Source organism: Crocuta crocuta, unplaced genomic scaffold (genome assembly GCF_008692635.1).
Source record: "Crocuta crocuta isolate KB4526 unplaced genomic scaffold, BGI_CrCroc_1.0 scaffold154, whole genome shotgun sequence".
Taxonomy (NCBI): Eukaryota; Metazoa; Chordata; class Mammalia; order Carnivora; family Hyaenidae; genus Crocuta; species Crocuta crocuta.
The window spans coordinates 3,901,415-3,920,318 of NW_027530545.1; the positions used below are offsets into that span (position 1 = coordinate 3,901,415).

General features: G+C 37.8%; 1 protein-coding gene across 1 annotated transcript in view; it reads left to right on the plus strand.

The window, feature by feature from the left end:
* The window catches only part of CACNB4 (calcium voltage-gated channel auxiliary subunit beta 4), a 235,245-nt gene extending 224,132 nt beyond the window's left edge, over positions 1-11,113 (plus strand). The window contains exons 13-14 of the mRNA XM_077767831.1: positions 8,363-8,548; positions 10,728-11,113. Coding sequence (XP_077623957.1) covers positions 8,363-8,548; positions 10,728-10,988 — 447 coding nt within the window. The 3' untranslated portion in view covers positions 10,989-11,113. The remainder of the gene's footprint in view (positions 1-8,362; positions 8,549-10,727) is intronic.
* Positions 11,114-18,904: the final 7,791 nt, after the last annotated feature.

Below are 18,904 nucleotides of genomic sequence, written 5' to 3' on the forward strand. Positions count from 1 at the left end.
TTTAGGTTATACACAAGTTTTGGTGAATGATGTTTTTGTTTTGTTTTGTTTTGTTTTGCTTTATTTATTTTTTGAGAGATAGAGACAGCGTGAGCAAGGGAGGGTCAGAGAGAGAGGGAGACACAGAATCTGAAGCAGGCTCCAGGCTCTGAGCTGGCTGTCAGCACAGAGCCCAACGCGGGGGTCGAACCCACGAACTGTGAGATCATGACCTGAGCTGAAGTTGGATGCTTAACCGACTGAACCACCCAGGTATCCCTTAGAGGTCTTAGAAAGTGATTGCTTGAGATACATTCTAGGTGAATTAAACATGTTTCTTTTTAGTTTGAGCTTTTTATGAGAATGAGTTTGTTAACATTTATTCCTCATAATTATTAGGGAAAATACTCGTGTCCTATTAAAATTGAGGCATTTTAGCTTCTGAGAGGGCTGACAATTGAATAATTGTGTATATAATGCATCTGTTACCTCTAAAATGGCTGGAACCAAGAAGCTATAGGTGCACACTTAAATGCAAATAATACATTTGCACGTGAGGTGCCTTAGGACTTGTCTATATGTCATGAATCTCACACAGCCTCATGCACTTGGGAGATAGCCTTGCTCTATGTCTCAGCAGCAAATTCTTTTTTTTTTTTTGTTAGTTTATTTATTTTGAGAGAGAGAGAGAGAGCATGGGCATACGTGCGTGCACATTAGGGAGATGGGCAGAGAGAGAGGAAGAGAGAGAATCCCAAGCAGGCTCCTTACTGTAAGTGCTCAAACCCATGAACTGTGAGATCATGACCTGAGCAGAAATCCAGAGTGGGCCGCTCAACCGACTGAGCTACCCAGGCTCTCCTCAGCAGCAAATTCTTGTTTTATGCAATTGATCAGATAACCTGAAATATTAAACAAGCAGTCTGAATAAGTAAGGCTACTTTGTATTTAATATTTTCTAAACATGGTTTACATTATTAAACATGTTCATTTGGTATTGCTTGAATAGCATTTGTAATGCTAAGAAGGAATTTTACACGCTATGTTGGCACATGTGAGAAAAAATCTTTGGATTATAAAAACTAGTAGTAATCTAAAACTGTGTCTGCATGTGTCCCTGCTTTGCTTTAAGACCATGATTATAATTGTCCCTGAAAGCCTGGTGATCACTATGTCATTTTAGTTCCTCTAGGAGAGTTTACAACTTGCTTAATTGGCCACTACATCTCCAATCTGAAAAGTCAGCAAGTTATACTGGCAGAGTCGCACATTGCTAAGAAATTAAAGGCAGCAGTCTTTAGAAAGGGAAGTCTAAAATAGTGTTGAAAAAACTCAGCTCTCTGTAGCCAGAAAAATGAATCCTAGACTCAGGGATTGTTGAAGCAGAAAGGAACCTTGAAGAGCAGCCAGGGTAGTATTTCCTGGAGTGTGTTCTTCCCAATATGGTCTCCATGTGATGTCAGCAGGTGCTGTGGAGAGAGAGTTCTGATAGCAAAAATGTTTGAGGGAACACTTCTGTAAACAAAGATGAACTGATTTCTCTACTGCAGAAGCCTTAATATACTAATGAGTATTCTATATCTCCATCAGGATAGTATACAGTGTTTCCCTTAAATTGTGAGTGTGGAACCATTTTTCCATAGAGCATCCTGTGGATCTAGTGTTTCGCGGAATACTTCTAGAGGATTGATCCAGTCCAACCTCCTCATTATTAAAGGAGGGAACTGAGACCGAGAGAGGTGAACTGGCTTTCCAAAGAACATAAGCCTTGGCCAAAGTCAGCATCAGATAGTGAATGGCCACAAACTGGTTATTATATATTCTCCTAGAAAGAGAAGCTTGGGTTTCACAGGTGAAGTTTCTTCTTCTTTTTTTTTTTTTTAAGTTTATTTATTTATTTTGAGAGAGACAGAGGTAGTCTGAGTTGGGGGTGGGGGGTAGATAGTGAGAGAGAGAGAGAGAAAATCTCAAGCAGGGTCTGCACTGTCAGCACAGAACCCAGCATAGGGCTCAAACTCACAAAGCCATGAGATCATGACCTGGGCTGATATCAAGAGTCCGATGCTCAACCTACTGAGCCACCTGGGCACCCTGATGAAGCTTCATTTAAGAGAGGGGTGAGCAAACTTTTCCAGTAAAGGCCAGAAGGTAAGCATTTTCGGTTTTGTGGGCCCTATGGTCTTCTTCACAAAACTACCCAACTCTGCTTTGGTGGCAGGGAAGCAGCCACACAAAACGTGTAAATGAATGCACGTGTTCCAGTCACTCTTTGTTTACGGAAGCAGGAGGCAGGCCTGTAGCCACCCCCACCAAAGTTGCACCAAAGTTGCCACCCTTGTTCTAGGATGTTTTGTTTATCCATGACTGTGCAATAAACTTCCCTCAAACTTAGTGACTTCAAACAATGAGCCTTTGGTGGCACTCAGCTGGTGGCTGGCATGGTTCCTTCCGGGAGGTGGCTGGAAGGCTGGGCTTAGCCAGCTCCTCTTTCTCTCCACATAGTCTCAGGGCCTCCCCATCGGCTCTCTCCCACAGGGAGACAGGCTTCTTACATGGCAGCTCCCAGGGCTATAAAAGCCACGCATTCCAATCTCTTAAGCTTAGCTATTGACCTTAGGTAACAGTACAGCATCACTTCTACAGTGTTCTGCCAGGCGAAAGAGTCACAGAAGCTGCCCGGATTCAGGGAGATAGGACATAAATCCTCCATCTCAGTGCAGGGAGCACCAAAAAATATGTGGCCATTTTGAATCTGCCACAGCCCAGTTCTACTCTGGAAGAGGAAAGACTTTGCTTCACTGCCTGCCCTGGATTCACAGAAGAAAAGGTGGGATGCAGACAAAAGGTGGGCTAGTGAAGCTAGGACCCATTTTTAAAAAAAAATCTTACTGGCCTGAATTTATAGTTGGAATATTCATCTATACACTACCTGATTAGACTTCATTTTGCTTTCACTGGGTATCGGTACCCTGGTCCTTTTCAGAGAAATTGAAAATGGTACATTTTAAGAAGGCCAAAGTTCAAATTGGCCCAGTACTGTAGTATTAAAAGCTACATAATACATGGTGAGCAAAGCAGACAGGCAGACAATTGAATATATAAATGAAATGTAATCCCTTAATCCTACTTAGTTACAAGCTGGCTTGTGTTACCATAAGATGACCCTGTGGCTCTTTGAGCTGAGTAATTTTTTTGAGCGTGTAAAATGACATTGATCGCTCTCTCTGCCAGAGGGGAGCTCGTGTCCCCACGGTGTCCTGCAAACCTCTAACATTACAGTCACCATAGGAATTCTCTTCTGTCAACCTTTATTTTCCACTGCTGAACAGACTCAGATTTGTTCTATTAAATACAAGCACTCTGAAGTGAATAATGGTGCCCCGTATCCTTGATCATATTGCTATCATGGTAGTAATTTTCCACTGCCCTCCTCCAGCCATTTTATGTTAATTATTTAGAATCGTGTGGATTCATCCATCTACTTACAGTACTGTTGCCATTGGTGCTTTCATTATTACAGAGCCTCTGGACACCCACAGTTTAATTCATAATACTGCTTTTCAAAAAGACAGTAATCAATTTGAGATGTTTCCTTCATGAAACAAGGCCACAGAGGATCTAGTTGCTCTCAATCCAAAGGAGACTTCTCTTGTAGGGATTTTAGCAGCCCAACTTGGATATATGGAGTTACGGATAGTTCACTCCCACCAGTGCTATGAGTTAAAGCATTGGATTAGTTTGAACTTAACAAAAACACTGGGTGCTTCTTCCTCAGACGATAACACTGGCAGATGTGGCTATAACCTTTGAAGGATAGGAATGGACAGGATGGAAGGGGGTGGTGAGGAAATGTTTGTGAGTCCATTAATGAACGTCATCGATTGTTAAGACAGGAACTACAAAGGATCAAAGCCACTGATATTCTTTGCCCTCATGTCCCCTGCCCCTGAAATTAGTGGCAAGATTTCTGATTATCTTTCCTGTTCAGCTTATTAAAGTAGGAAACTATGCCTGAGATGAACTGCTAGAGCCCCACAATATTGGTAGGCTTTCCTATCCCCATAAGACCTCCTAAGTCTTTCAAGATTTGTTGAATTTAGTGTCCAGTTTCCCATCACTAGTTGGCCGGTGAGTTAAGTACTCAGGACTTCAAAAGCTTTAATAATATCAACAATGCACTTGTGATATGAAAGAAACATTGGCTAGTTATTTTATAATTAGCATCATTCAGCCACTTTATTTTACTGAATAGTATTTTCCAGCTGTTTTTTTTTTAATGGTGGCAGATTCAGGATCTCTGTATTCTAGAGTCAAAGAAAGATAAGTGTACTCACCCCTATTATTTTTTTCCTCCTAGAAATAGAAAACCCACATAAGGTTTTATCTATGTACAACAAATAAATGTAAAGCAATGTATATACCGTGGGAGAGTTGGTATTTAATCTCCTCACTAGCTAGTATTACGTCATGCACCAGCTTTAAAAAAAAAAAAGTTAAAATTAAATTGCAAAATTAATTTCTAAGTTTTATAAACTTTTTAATAGAAAATGCTTAGCGACTTGCTAAACTTGCTAGGTGAAACTGTCTACAAATTACATGTTAGGTTTAATGAGACTTTCCCGTCTATGCTAGAAAGGATGAATTTCATAGTCCGAAAGACTCTGTTTCTGTATCTCCTCTCTCCAAAGAATGTACCAGAAGTAAATGGAACCTGCTCCAATTCTCAGTGTAGGAACTGAAAAATGCTCTATGTTCTGTACAAACTAGGGAGACCGACTATTCCAGTTCCCTCTGGATTTCCCAGATTTGGGCACTGATAGTCCCAAGTACCCAAAAACAGTCAGCCCTGGGCACATGAAAATAGTTGATTGCCCTAATTCAGGTGCCTCTCAGGAAACTTTGTGGGTGGAGAACCAGACAGATCATTGGAGAACCAGACAGATCATTGTTAAGTACTTAACTAAAAAAAAAAAAAAAAAAAAAAAAAACATATTGCAGGTCTTCTTCATTTCCATTCAATTCAGCATCGGTATTTTCCTCCTTTCTCTAGTCCCTGTTGTCTAATTCTCTGAGCAACTGGGTGAGCTGGAGGCCTGGTTTTCACTCTTCTTGTTGATAATGCTTTAATATTTCATGTGCCTGTACGAGCTGATCCAGAAAAGGGACCTACTATGCCTGGTTTTCCAATGGTTTGTTTTGACTCCTGTGCTCACTGTGTATTTACTTTAGCAGCCACATTATTTTTGCCCACTTCATCTAAAGAAAATATCCCATCACAGTTTATCAGAGGCATTTGCCATGGCAGAGCTTCAAAAGCTTGGTGGTACCCTATCTCTGGCACTCATCAAGGGCATGGTATCATTGTGTGAGTCCCTCTTCACTGCCTGTGACTACTGTCCCATTACCCACACCCTCTTCTGCTGATGAGATAACTCTCTGAATCCATATCCCACATTGGAGGCCTCACATATTGCACAGTAAGGAACTAATTAGACTTGAGCCATTACCATTTTTGAAAAATTGGCAAAGCCGGTTTGCATAATTCATGGGGCTGCTTCTCTTTGAATTTCATGTATAATATTTTAAAAAATTTATGCCCTTATACTCACTTTCTAACACTCTGGTCTAATCAGCTGTGTTATTTCCTCAACGGTTGAAAAGAAAAATTGTCACAGATATACAGGCTGTGAAATTCTTCTTAGTTGAAAATAAGCTGCATATGTCAGTATTCATTCAGAAGCTGAAATTTGCTTTCCTCTGTGCTTTTGAAAGCATAAAAGCAGTTTCAAATCATCTTCCATCATATAGCTGTCTTTTTAGCAGGTGCAAAAGCATCGTTTCCTAGAAATGACTGAGGCTTGAGCAAACAGCAGTGTGCTGATGGATACACATTTTGTCCACTGGCAAAGAGGAGTACTTTGTTAAAATTACTTGTAATAAAGTGTATACTTAATTGTATCTGCAGCATGACTGTGTAGCCTGTGGTACAGCCAAGCGGACATAAACCTGATTCAAATAATACCCTTTCGTGGGGGCTGCTTACCTGGTTTTGCTCTCTCTGGCCTTTGTTGTCCTGACTGTGACAGTCAGGACCCTCAGTTAAGGTGTCCCTGGAGCTTCTTTAACTTGGGACTCGATGAAAGGAACAGTTGAGTTTTTGAGACCACACCTTGTTGAGAACGCACATTATAGAATGAGACCTATGTAAGTAACTCAATTAACATAAATGAAATTACGTAAACAGCAGCCTCCACACACACACGATTTAGAAAACCGTGTTAGCCTGGAGTGGCTGGCAGAGTGGGCCTTTGTTCCAGGGCTGCCCAGTTTCAACTTTCTTCTCCCCATGCCTTCCATCCAAGTCTGTGCACACTCTTTGGGGTAAGCCTGTTCTTGTCCCACTCAAGTTAGTGCTGCAAAGCTGTCGGAGAATGCAAGTTCCTATCAGAGCAGTATGGATACTTCTCAGATTTGACATTTGATGGGTTACATTAATGTGGGGAAGGGGCTTTTGATTGCAAGAGGCAGAAATTTCTTTGAGTTACTTTATTGGAACCAGGGATTTATTATATGGATATATGTTGACTGACACGGTAGGAATAAGCTGTTTTTCCATTCTGTCATGAGCCACATAGTCTCTTTCTTCTGTTGCTTCTTCTCTCTGTTTTATTCTCTTCCCTCTACAGCTAGAATTCTTTGGTTTACTCATAATTTCCCCTCCCTTATAAATTCAGCTTTCACATGTGGCTCTGGGCCTCCTTCTAAATTCAGAACTTGAAGCTGCAGCTCAGAACATTAACAGTCTCTATATTGTTCTAAATTAAAGTCCCAGTGTGACTTGGAGTATTAAGGAATTTAATATGTGGCTTTCCCACTAGAAGAGGGGAACTTCTTTAAGCAGAGCTATGATGTCTGTTTTCTTGGCTGCTGTATACTTACAATACCTAGCACAATATAGGTCCTGAGTAAATATTTGACGAATAAATAAAATATACAAAAAAAAAAAAAACCCACCTGAAATCTACTAATAAGGAGGAAAATCTCTACATGAGTTGAACTGGCTGAGTCTTCTCAAACAGCAGTCAGTTTGGACTGAAGTCACCTTATTTTTTGCCTAGTTGCTACACATTTCTCACTGCACCAAAGACTTGCAAACTGCTTTGCAAATTAGGGTCCAAATATTCAACAGAGATCAGTGTGATGAAAACATCCCAATACTAAATGTTGGGAGATTGTTTCCATGGTGCCTTCTGCTTAAGGGAAGCCTCACACAGTTGAGAGAGAGTCGGCTGACCTCCCCCCACCTCATAGTCGTCCGGTTTCCGTGAGCCTACAGTCTAGCTGCCGTATCAGTGCTGATGGCGGTAACCCTGTATTTGATTCATTAGTGAAAGGCTCTTATCTGCCTTTGGCAGATGAGCTTGTGAAAGCAGGCAGGTAGTGGTGGAGATTTTGCGAGCAGGAAGGTGTGAATGCAGCAGCTGAAACGTGGGGGTGTGGTTTCCCTTAGCTGTGGAACAGCTTTTCTCTTTATGAGGTGCCATGGGTTTCTGACTGTCTCACCAGGGAATCTGCGTCCGGGGTAAATCCTGTGTGCATTCCCAGCCACACTGCAGGGGCACTGAAGTGCCACTTTGCTCCCCTGGGGTGGAAGAACACTTCCTGATTACAGGCCAGATGTTGGACAAAGTCCTTCCTGACAGAAACATGGATACCAAATACTTCTTGTGTGACACCCCTTCCCTCCCACAATCAAGTATTCCTGGTCCTTATTCTTTTTTAACCATTTCACACAATCATCTTTCGGTAGCAGAAACCACTGTAATGGGCGTTTCTAGTATTCATCCTGAATCTTCTTTCCATATTGTTTTATCATGAGACGGATAACATGTTCACAAACACCCTGAAAAGTACCTTAATAAAGGTTGTTCCCTTCAACATAGTTATCTTGGGAGGTGAAATGGTTATTCCCATGATATGGTCGTTGCCCAAAATATTTTTAAAACGCCTCTTTCAGTGCCATTAATATTCTGAAATAAGTATAATTGAGTTCTATAGGAATATATGGATAAATATGAATATGTTTTTGCTATCTTCTACGTATAACACTATTACAGTCACGTCATCTTTTTCTTCTAAATAATGAAAGATCTAAATATTTAATGAGCACTCCTGTTTTCGTGACCATGTCCAAATTTGCGCTTGGTTAACTGTGTAGCTCCTCACTGGACTTTAACTCTAGAAAGTGCCAGCATAGCCTCTCAAATGTGGTATAGGCCAGTAGATGTTTTCGTGATGCTATTATCTGCATTAAGTGGAATTTTAGGTTTCATTGCTTAGAACCTGAAGTATAAGCAAAATGGATTTGCCTTGTCACCTGCAGGAAATGTTTGATGTTATATTGGATGAAAATCAGCTGGAGGATGCATGTGAACATCTGGGAGAGTACCTCGAAGCATACTGGCGTGCTACCCACACAACCAGTAGCACCCCCATGACCCCCCTGCTCGGAAGGAATTTGGGCTCAACTGCACTCTCACCATATCCCACGGCAATTTCCGGGTTACAGGTACTGCCACTTTCCACTCATGCTTTTACAGTCTTACACTGGAGATTCTGCAGAGAACTTAATTGGGATGAAGACTGGGATTATCCTTAATCTGAAGAGGGAAACGGATGTGGGCATTATCTTAAAAAACAAATCCAAACTTCTCTGTGATCTACCGTAGGCAGAGTTCCCCAGAGAGGCACTGTCCATAGAACTTTGCTCTGAGTTAACATGTATGCCTTTTGCTTAGACAAACTAATCCCTCCTGTGTCTAAACCTTGCCAGGACGCTTCTTACCTACTCAGTGCAACTGTCCATTACTTCTCCAGGTCACTTCTTAAAGATGATACGTTGGTGGCAATGTAAGGTACCATGGCAAGCTAAGTAAGATATTTTGGGACAGATGGACCTTTTGACTGCCCTTAACTAATCGTGCCCCATAGGGCCTGTCCCCTAGCTTCCTCAACACAGAATGTGCACATGAGTAGAGTCACTCTGTTTGGAAAGAGTGACAGATTCCTGATTTTTCTTGGNAGGGAAGCTGGGGACAGATGCAGCTCTTCTGCTGTTCTAGTGCTGCACTCGGCTAGATGTGAGGAGCCCGAGGCATTAGGATACAAAGTGAATTTTGCCTTTTGACATCAATTATTATTTATCATTTATCAAGAAGCTGCTGGAGTGGAGCCCAACCCACAGCTGGCTGAGGTACATCTAGCCATTTGAGCTCTCTTGTATCATGACTAGTTTTATAATAATGGGTTATAATGATAATCATAATTATAGACCATGTAAAGTTAAGTCTGAGAGGAAGGGCCCTCTCTGAAATGCTGTATTATAACTGTATTACTCTCCTACAAAACTTCATCTTTATAAGCAGAAAACTGCCCTATAAATGAATAGTTTTTGAGGCTGGAAATGAACCTGGGAAATGTACTAGTGCAATGCACATATATATGTATGCGCCAGGACTGTTTCTTGCCTGGTTTCACTGCCCGTGTGCTGATCCGGCGTATCCACTGACTAGTTTGGGTCGGCTCTAAATTGTATACTGTGGGGTGAGAAATGGATGCATTAAGCAATATGCTTCTATAATGTAAGGAGAAGTGAAATGTACTTTATTTATGAGTATAACACTCTGGACTCTAAGACTCTAAGACATCTGCCTAGAGTGGACATTTCACTTGAGTTAATGTGCCCTTTATTCAGGAGCCTCTTCTTTCTATTAGTGACCATGGGTATTCAATTGTCAGCCTCCTGGCCGGGGTGAAAGACACAGGCTCTGCCTATTGAATGATTTTCCCACCACATGAAGATGAGTGTCCCTTAGAGGAAATGTATCTAGGTCCTTGGTTTCATCAGGATCCTGTTTCTTAACAGAGGTGACCTACCTAAGTAGACAGGCACAGCTATGATACATGTTTTCCCATGATTTAAAGAGAAATGTTGAATAACATTTTCTGAGCCATCAAGTAAGTGTCTGAAGATACTGATTTCAATTAATGGTATTAGAGGAATTTAGTTTATATCTGAAGATAATTTTTGCAGGACATTTCAGTTGAGGAAGCAAGAAGTGCAAATATCAGTTAGCCAGCTCCTTATGATTATTGTACACTCCTTTGGAAAGAATATTGCTGAGAGACTTAATATTTATGTATGATGAAGAAACAAACACATTATTTTATGGGCAGCACGAATCATAATTTCATGAAAATATTTTATAGGGTACAAGGAACATTCAGCTAGATAAAGGTGAAATGTGTGACTTTAGGAGAAGAAAGATTTTATCAGTTCAAGAGAGAAAATAACAGATGCTATTCTGAACTTTAACTTATTTCCCGATAGGAAAATAATCCTCAGTTTTGCAGTAGAAGTGGAGTTATTGAGTCTTCCTAGATATAATAAGTTCCATTCAGCAATTAACTTCCAATTCTCTACTTTTAATAGGCAGCATAGTCATGTAGCATCATGTAATTAAATTCATAAACTATCAGCATTTTAGTATCTTTGCAATGTTGTGTCCCAAATGAAATAGACCAGATTGTTTCAGCAGACCATTTGTGCATCAAAATGCCTTATGAAGCCTGATGTTCAGAATTTTATTGTACATATCCTACTGTTGTACATATATTTAAATATAAATATGAATGAGATGAATGAGGCTGACATGATTTAATCACTGAACTATCTGGTATTTATATAGAGTCAGCGTATGAGGCACAGCAACCACTCCACGGAGAATTCTCCAATTGAAAGACGAAGTCTAATGACCTCTGATGAAAATTATCACAATGAAAGGGCTCGGAAGAGTAGGAACCGCTTGTCTTCCAGTTCCCAGCACAGCCGAGATCATTACCCTCTTGTGGAAGAAGATTACCCTGACTCATACCAGGACACTTACAAACCCCATAGGAACCGAGGATCGCCTGGGGGATATAGCCATGACTCCCGACATAGGCTTTGAGTCTGCGGAAGCAAACAAAAAATTCATCTGTTGACAATTTGCCATAGCACTGCTAGGATAAACCAATCATCTTAACTTGGCAAGTACAGCACAGTGTTAACTGTGCTTGTGGGCCGCTGTCATTTGATGCTAGGTAAGGGGCAAAAAAAAAAAAAAAAGTACATTATGCCCTTAAGTCTAGATGGTTATTAGATGCCCAGTCATATAGATATTTTTAAGCTCGGCATTTACATAACAGTACCTTTTGTTTTCTTCATTAGATTTAGACACATCGATTTGTAATTTAGGGTACTTATCAAGGCACATATAAAATAATTTCCCATGCTGGAAATTCCAAATGACCAGTTCCAGTTGGAACCAATTTATAATCCAATTCCTGTTGGAATTTGGGTGAATCGACTAGAAAGTCTACTTGAGCATGTTGTAGTCAATTTAAAAATCTGAAAATAAAAAACCAAAAACCTAATTAATAAGAAAATCAAAATTCCAAAAGAAGCAAAATCCAGGTATAGTATGTATTTGATGGAAGCTAAATTTACATTTAAAGTCGGAATGTATAAACATTTTAATATATGTTAATGTTGCTGGAATGGCTTTTCAGACTTACCAAAAGTATTGACAGTGCCAAAAAAAAAAAAAGGTCTCCAATTAATGCAGAAATTATTCACTCTCCTCAGATTTTAATATTTTTGTTTCTTTCCTGGCACAGCTGTTGTATTCAAAGTGTTTTGCTTTTTGTTTAGTCACTACTGTTAAGCTTGTTTGAAGTTGGCAAAAAAAAAAAACCCACAAAAGAACAAAAAACACCTCAAAATTTCTTTAGCAGTGAGAGAGAATAATATAAAGAAGCCCAATCATAGCTGGTCATGGGAAATGGAAAAAGGGGTGTTGTTTCCCCTTTACTCAATCTGAGTACAACTACATACACAACAACATGCAGGAATCTGAAGTCACACAGTAAGGATGGGCACAGAGCCTCCTGAGTGCGAAGCTAAACATCTCCAGATGGGAACTCATCTGTCCAACTAACCACAAACACGGGGCCCTTATTTCCTGCCAGCACAGTTGCATATCTTTCCATTGCTTCATTCAGTCTCTGTCTTTCAATCTGTGAATGTTCTAGCCCTTCCCCAAATTCTTTATAATCTTGCTAAGAACTTTTATACGGAAGCATTCAATTTTGAGATCGAAAACTGTGTTTATACAAAATGATGAAATGAAAAATGTGAAAACAAAAATGATGAACTTAAAGCCTTGCAATATAAAGCAAACTCACGGATTCGAAGTATATCTGTTCACTAAAATTATAGCAGTTTTGTTGACAAGAATTATAAAGAATTTGGAGATTGAGCTGCCTTATTTCTAATGAACACTCCTCTTCACCTATTAAGTCTTCACAATTTTTCCAGTGGTTGTAATTACAAAATTAGTGACCTTCTGTCTTATATTATCAAGGAAGCCTTAGATTCACTATGATCCAAGGAATTATTGAAAATTGACCCTTTTATACAGTATACAAATATCTTTCAGAAGAGCCTCTTGTTTCTAAAAGTCCACAATGCGTGCATTTTTCTAAAGCCCCCGGAGGACCAGGCATAAAAATCCCTTTCTAACTGGTACATGTCATGAAGCCTGCATTTTGAAAACAGTAATCATTGATTTCTATTACCTTATTTTCCTCCCAAGCTTTTCAATATTTAGGCTTTCAAAGCATGCACCAGTTTAATAATTTTCCTGATCATGAAAATAAGTTCCAAATTCTTGATTAGTTATATATCTCTTGATACCCGTGGTGACCTCCCACATTCGCTCCCCTCCTGTTCACCGTGCATACTCCATTATGAACCTGTTTTGCTGGTGATGAGGATGCCTATAACTATGTAGGTTATTTCACATATTTGATACAACTTAAAATATGAGCTCAGTAAATTCTAAAAGTTACCATGTAAGATTGGCTCGTGAGGTTCTTTTGTCATCTAATGAAGCTTACAGAACTTTCAGTTAAGACATTTAAAAGAGCTGTATCCATTAGGCACTTTAATAAACATATAACCTGCCATTACTGAATACTTCGTTAGAGCACAGAAGAGCATTTTCCAGCAAATGAAAATATATTTATTACATGTACAGCACATATTGCATGAGAAAAAGAACATTAGCCAAAACATTTTTCTATATGCTCTGCTGGTTTCTTGTTTGTGCGCATTAAAGTATTTAATTGCAAAGAGTGCATCAAGGTGATAAATTTAGACTAGACAGCTGTTCAGCTTTTTCTGTAGTAGCATTAGCAATCCGGTCATTTAACTACTTTAAGATATTTACATTTTATGGCAGGTAGCTGCAACAGCATTTACATATATTTCCTAGTCAGCAAGATTACCATATTCTTTCACCTTTTAAAAATCACTTGTTTTTAACAGCCTCTCAAAGCCTTGCTTCTAAGTCTTCCATGTCATGCTGATAAAGAGAGGGGCCCATTCAATATCTGTGCACAAAACCAACCTGTCATTTACCATCAAGTGTCTGTACCTGTTTTGCTTTGCATTCTTAATCAAAAGCTAACAATCTTGGAAAGGGTATAATGTATATTTTCTTGATGGATATCTTCAAATTTTTACTTTGGTTCAGCATATTCTTTTCCATTCCTTTTGTAATTAATAGGTTTATCTTCTCCAAATGAAAAAGAAATATGCATTTTCTTTTTTTTAAGTGTAGAGTTTACTGTGTAAATGATACTTAAGTACACATGTATACTAAATGAAAGTTTTATTTTTGCCAAGCATATCAAGCACCTTTGAAAAATACATATTTCTCAAATACTTTGTTTTTAACTGACTTCATTTCAAAAGAGCAAATGATAAGCAGGAGGAACAAGTCTTACAATGTTTTGAGGCTATTTTAACTTGTAGTATAAATCACATATTCTGTAACTTCAGTATATATAATATCAGAATATGTAAGTTACATATTCTGTAATTTCAGTCTGCAAACATGTGACATTGTAGACACCTGTGACAATGTGGAAATGTAGTTCTGGAAAAAAGGGAACGCAATTTGTCAATCCTGATGTTAATTCTCAAGGCTATAATGTAACTCCAATATTATAATCAACAATGTTATCTTGTTTACGCCAATATTTAAAGCAACACTTGGAAATGTTTATAAATGACTGATTATTCTCTCTTTTTACAGTTCTATTGGAAAGAAAATTGAAATTAACAATTTAGACTGATAGTCTTTCCTAATAAGAGAGTCTTAATTATGTGATGATATGTCATTGCACTTAGTCCTTAAGGAAATGAAATTTTTTTAATATAACAAATTCTAAGAAAATTATTTGTTCCCTTTGAGTAATTTGTTAATTACTTTAATTATTATTGTTGTTGTTTGCAAAATGTATTTTTGGAATGTTAACCTCTTTTCATACCTGCATACTTGAACTTGTCTTTTGTGTGGGGGCCTTAAAATTCATACTAGGAAGCTAGGTCAGTGAAAGGGAGGGAGAGAAGGAAATTATGCCAAAAGGTGGTTTGCAAATTTAAACTCTGAATGAACATATCATAAAATGTTGTTGAGACCCAGGATGTCAGTTAAGAATGTTTCTAGGCAACTTTAATTTGCATGCTAGTGTATGTTTTCAGTTATACAATTTTACTTTGATATTTGCTAAAAAATAAAAATGATGTAATGCCACTATAGAAATTGCCCTGTATATTAATATTTATACTACCTCTTCTCTAGAGAAGACAATCTGTCTTTAAAGAGAAAAACACTTTTCAATAAGTAGTGATCAAATTTGTCACTCTTAACTGCTGACCCAGCTGCAAACCTAAATGCATAAATTCTTAAAATATACTTTCCCTTTAAATTTTAAACTGTATCCCAAATACTCTGGTCACCCTTCATTTCTTCCATGTTAGTGAAGTTTTCTTTGAATTGGTTCACAGTTTACCCGCACACAGGTTAATTTAAGATATCGGTCATCATAGGGAGCAAAACAAACTGCAAGGGAATTGCCATTGTGTGCAATTTGTTATAATATCTAGCTCTAAGCCTGCAAGGATAGATTCAGAGGCTTGAAATTTATGTGCAGCTGGTTTGAATATTCAAATTTTGTTGATCCTTAATGTCTCCCGTGGACAGCCATTTACTAGGTGAACGTATGCATTATCTTGGACTCCCATGTCATTGGAGCAAATTCCGTACAAATATTTTAAATTGATGGGAATGTACCTTATTTCTTTCATATTTCTGTCTTTGTGTTTCATGACAGTGTTGCCTATTGTTTTCTTTTTAATTATATAAAACTCATCTTTGGATGACTGTATGAATGAAAACATAGCAGATTATGTAATAAAATTTGTTTTATTAGTTCCTCATATCTTTAAATATTGTTAATACTTTGTTACTAAGTTACTTACTCAAACTGTGTCTATAGGACAAAGAACAGGCCTCCTCTTTTCAATGATAATTATGATCAAACCAGTCAATAAGATAGTTGTCTGCAGACAATAAGGATAACTTTTTTGTTGTTGACTTAAGGAGTCAAGTTAGTCAAAATAGTGAAACTGGTTCATATGGGCAGAGAGTTACAGCATTCAAAAATCACTTTTTAAAGATTTCTTCTTTTATTAAAATGAACTTTCTCCAGTGAAATACATCCTCTTACAGCAACTATCTTTATCTACTTGTGGATCGTTTAATCCCAAATGCTTCCTGTAATTGAGGGACAATATAAGAAAACTGGAAAATATCTCATCAGATACTCTTGAACAAGGGCTGTAACTTCCGTGTGCCATGAAAAGCATTTAAATAAGAGTGAATAACAAGACTGTTGGAGAGTCACGGTTACGTACGAAACTTTCTTTGTTTCTTGTGATGTATGTAAAGTGTTTGCCGAAACATGGTAGAAGATGTTACCGATGAATTTAGAATGGTGTGGGGAGTGCACTAGTGCATCCTCTTTGAAAATCAGAAGGAGTTAAAATGCGAACTATGGGAGAACCCAAAGTGGCTGGCCTCTAGCTTTTCAATACTTCGTAAGTGTTCTTATGTTTTGAACACTCAAATTTCTCAACAAATGGCTATGTCTATATTTATGTAAGGGCCACTCTTGCCCTACTTGCATGCCATTTTCACACACTTTTAACTGAAGTCAGTGTGAATTCTGTATGCATAGGGATGTGTTAAAGATGCAGGATTGTTAATGCTATATTGTTGCATACTATTTTTCATATGCCTTACGATATTTTCTGGGACGTTATTAAAAGGAAATCATTTTATTGCCAAAATAAATCTATGTTGTTACTTCTAATCTGCATTAGCAGTAGAAAAATAAATAATGTAGCAAACCATATATTGTACAGTACAAAATTATAAAAGATATATATTTTGCCAATAATATGAAAATAGATTGAGGAGAAAGAAGCACATTTGTTATAGCACAAACTTAACAACAAAATCCACTGTTAAATCTGGCAGTTGTATTTTTTAAAAATATATAGATTTCATTCTAAGTTTTATCGGATTTATTTCATCTGCCATCTTTTTACCTTGCTGCTTGATACTCTTCCAGCAATTTACTTCATAGCCTTGCAACCTGTGGATGTAATTTCTTTTATTTTATTCCCTTGCATAAAACTTATTAAATGTTATTTTGTGATAAGACTCATATTATATTTACTGTTCTTATTTCTGCTCCTTCAGTAACAACTACATAAAGTATGGCAAGTGAGCTCATAGGGCTCCTCTGAATTTTGGACATATTTGAAATGTTTTCTGTTTTTCACAGCCTAAAGTCAGAACGATAAATACAGATGTCCCAACAACAACAAAAAAGTATTTAGGGATCCTTCAATTTGTTTTGTACTGAATACTATTTTGAAACATAAGTTAAAACCATTAGTTGTTTTTTTAAAGGGGTGGCGGGAGGGAAAAACAGATAAATTTATTAATACTAAAACTAAACATGGCAAATTGATGTAAAAAGATTTTCCCCACTACTCTGAGGGCTATTGATATCCCAAGCTATTGCTATATCTCCAGCTACAAAGTGGAAAAACAATTGCCTTTGTCAAATAATGTTTTCTTTTCCTTAAATTTTAGTTATTTATTTTAATAATTTATCCCCTTTTATTTTTCTTATATAGGTAAATGTGTAGCATTCTACAAGGCATGCTGGGTAAAATATACTATGCAAATGTGTTCAGTGCTGCATGTTTTGTTCTCCCTCTGCTTTAGTGGCTTTAAAGAAAAAAATGTGTTGTTATTTTTGTGAAGAAAAACATTTAACAGAAAATGCAGAGTGCATGCGTAGAGTATCCTAATTTCTATGGATTTGTTTTATGGAATTTAAATGTGTACAAATCAACTGCATTAATTTTTTCTTTTATATAATAAATGAGAAAACACTGAAATCAGCGTTATACCTCTCCTTTATATTATTCTAGAGCTATTTATATTATTCTGGAGGTATGTTCCTATACCTCTTGCAGAAAAAAAGTCTTAAACATTTACCTCCACAACACAGATTCAACTAAATGACGATTTCCTGAATACTCTGCTAGGGTATAGGAGTTTATTACAAAAGAAGTATTATATTAGGAGACAGCATGTAAAGTAAGTCTTTACATGCTTACACACACACACAGAATATATTACAATATATGTGTAAAGTAGGATTGAATACACTATAGAAAAATAAACTAGATGAAGTTTATTATTCATGAGAAATCCCTAAATGATTACTTTAATGTAGCAGTTATCAGAAGTTTCCAAAAGTATCTTGTCTCCATCCATAAGCATTCCATTGATGGCATATAGCTTATGACTTGACATTTCATGTGCCCTGTGTCAGTCAACCACGCTGTGACTTGATTGGCATTTGCCTTTTTTCTCGTTGTAGTGAGCAAAAAAGTTCAAAAGAAATGTACACGATGTTGATTATTATCTATGCAGTAGAATTACACAGTGATTTATTGCCGCCAACTTATTTCACAAGCATTATCTCATTTAATCCATCTGACCACGCTGGAAAATAGGCAGGGCATAGATTATTAGACCCAACTACAAATGAGGAAAACAAAGGTCATTGTAACTTTTCTCTGCAAAGTACTTTTGTCTAAAAAATACATACATCAAAAGCTTTTAAGCTGGTAGTCATTTGAAGCACAGAAAACAATGCTGGAATACAGTAAATGTTGACTGAATGAATGGTACTTAAATTAGTGGAGAAATATTATGTAGGGCTGTCCTATCTATTAAGGCATTTCAACCAAAAATCCGGAATTCCCAAGTAGAATAATTGCAGCTCAGTGCAATGGCTCCATTAAACTGGCCATATGCCTGAAGCCACCTCTTTGGTCATCAACACACCTCTACTAATAGGAAAGGTTGTGGACAAACATGTTGTTTGTCCTGTCATACAACATGCAGATTGGTATAGTGATTAAACGGTAAGCCATAACTCTTGCCTGTGTTCAAAGCCTGGATCTGGCAGTAACCAGCTATGAGCTTGGGGCAATCACTTAACTTGCCTGTACCTTAATCTGTTTTTGTAAAGCAGTTTTCCTTTTGGTTACAGGTCACCGTCACTTGTTTCTTTGTAGTTTCGGTAATTTTTTTTATTGGATTCAAGATACTGGAAATACTCCATTCTGGATGACTTGACCTTATATTCCTCCAAAAGAATGCTGGACTTGTTTTGACAGCCAATTTTAGATTAGTTTGATCCTCTCAAGGTTTGTTTTTAAGCTCGTTTAGGACTGGTCTAGAGTGGGATTTCTTCATAGGCTTATTTAGCTTCTCTTCCAAGGTCTCTGGGGGTGTCTACTGAATGTCCCATATATTTAGTGAGTTCTCTTCACTCTGACTGACAGAATGGGTACTCAGATCATCCCTGGTCCTTAGGAAGTTCT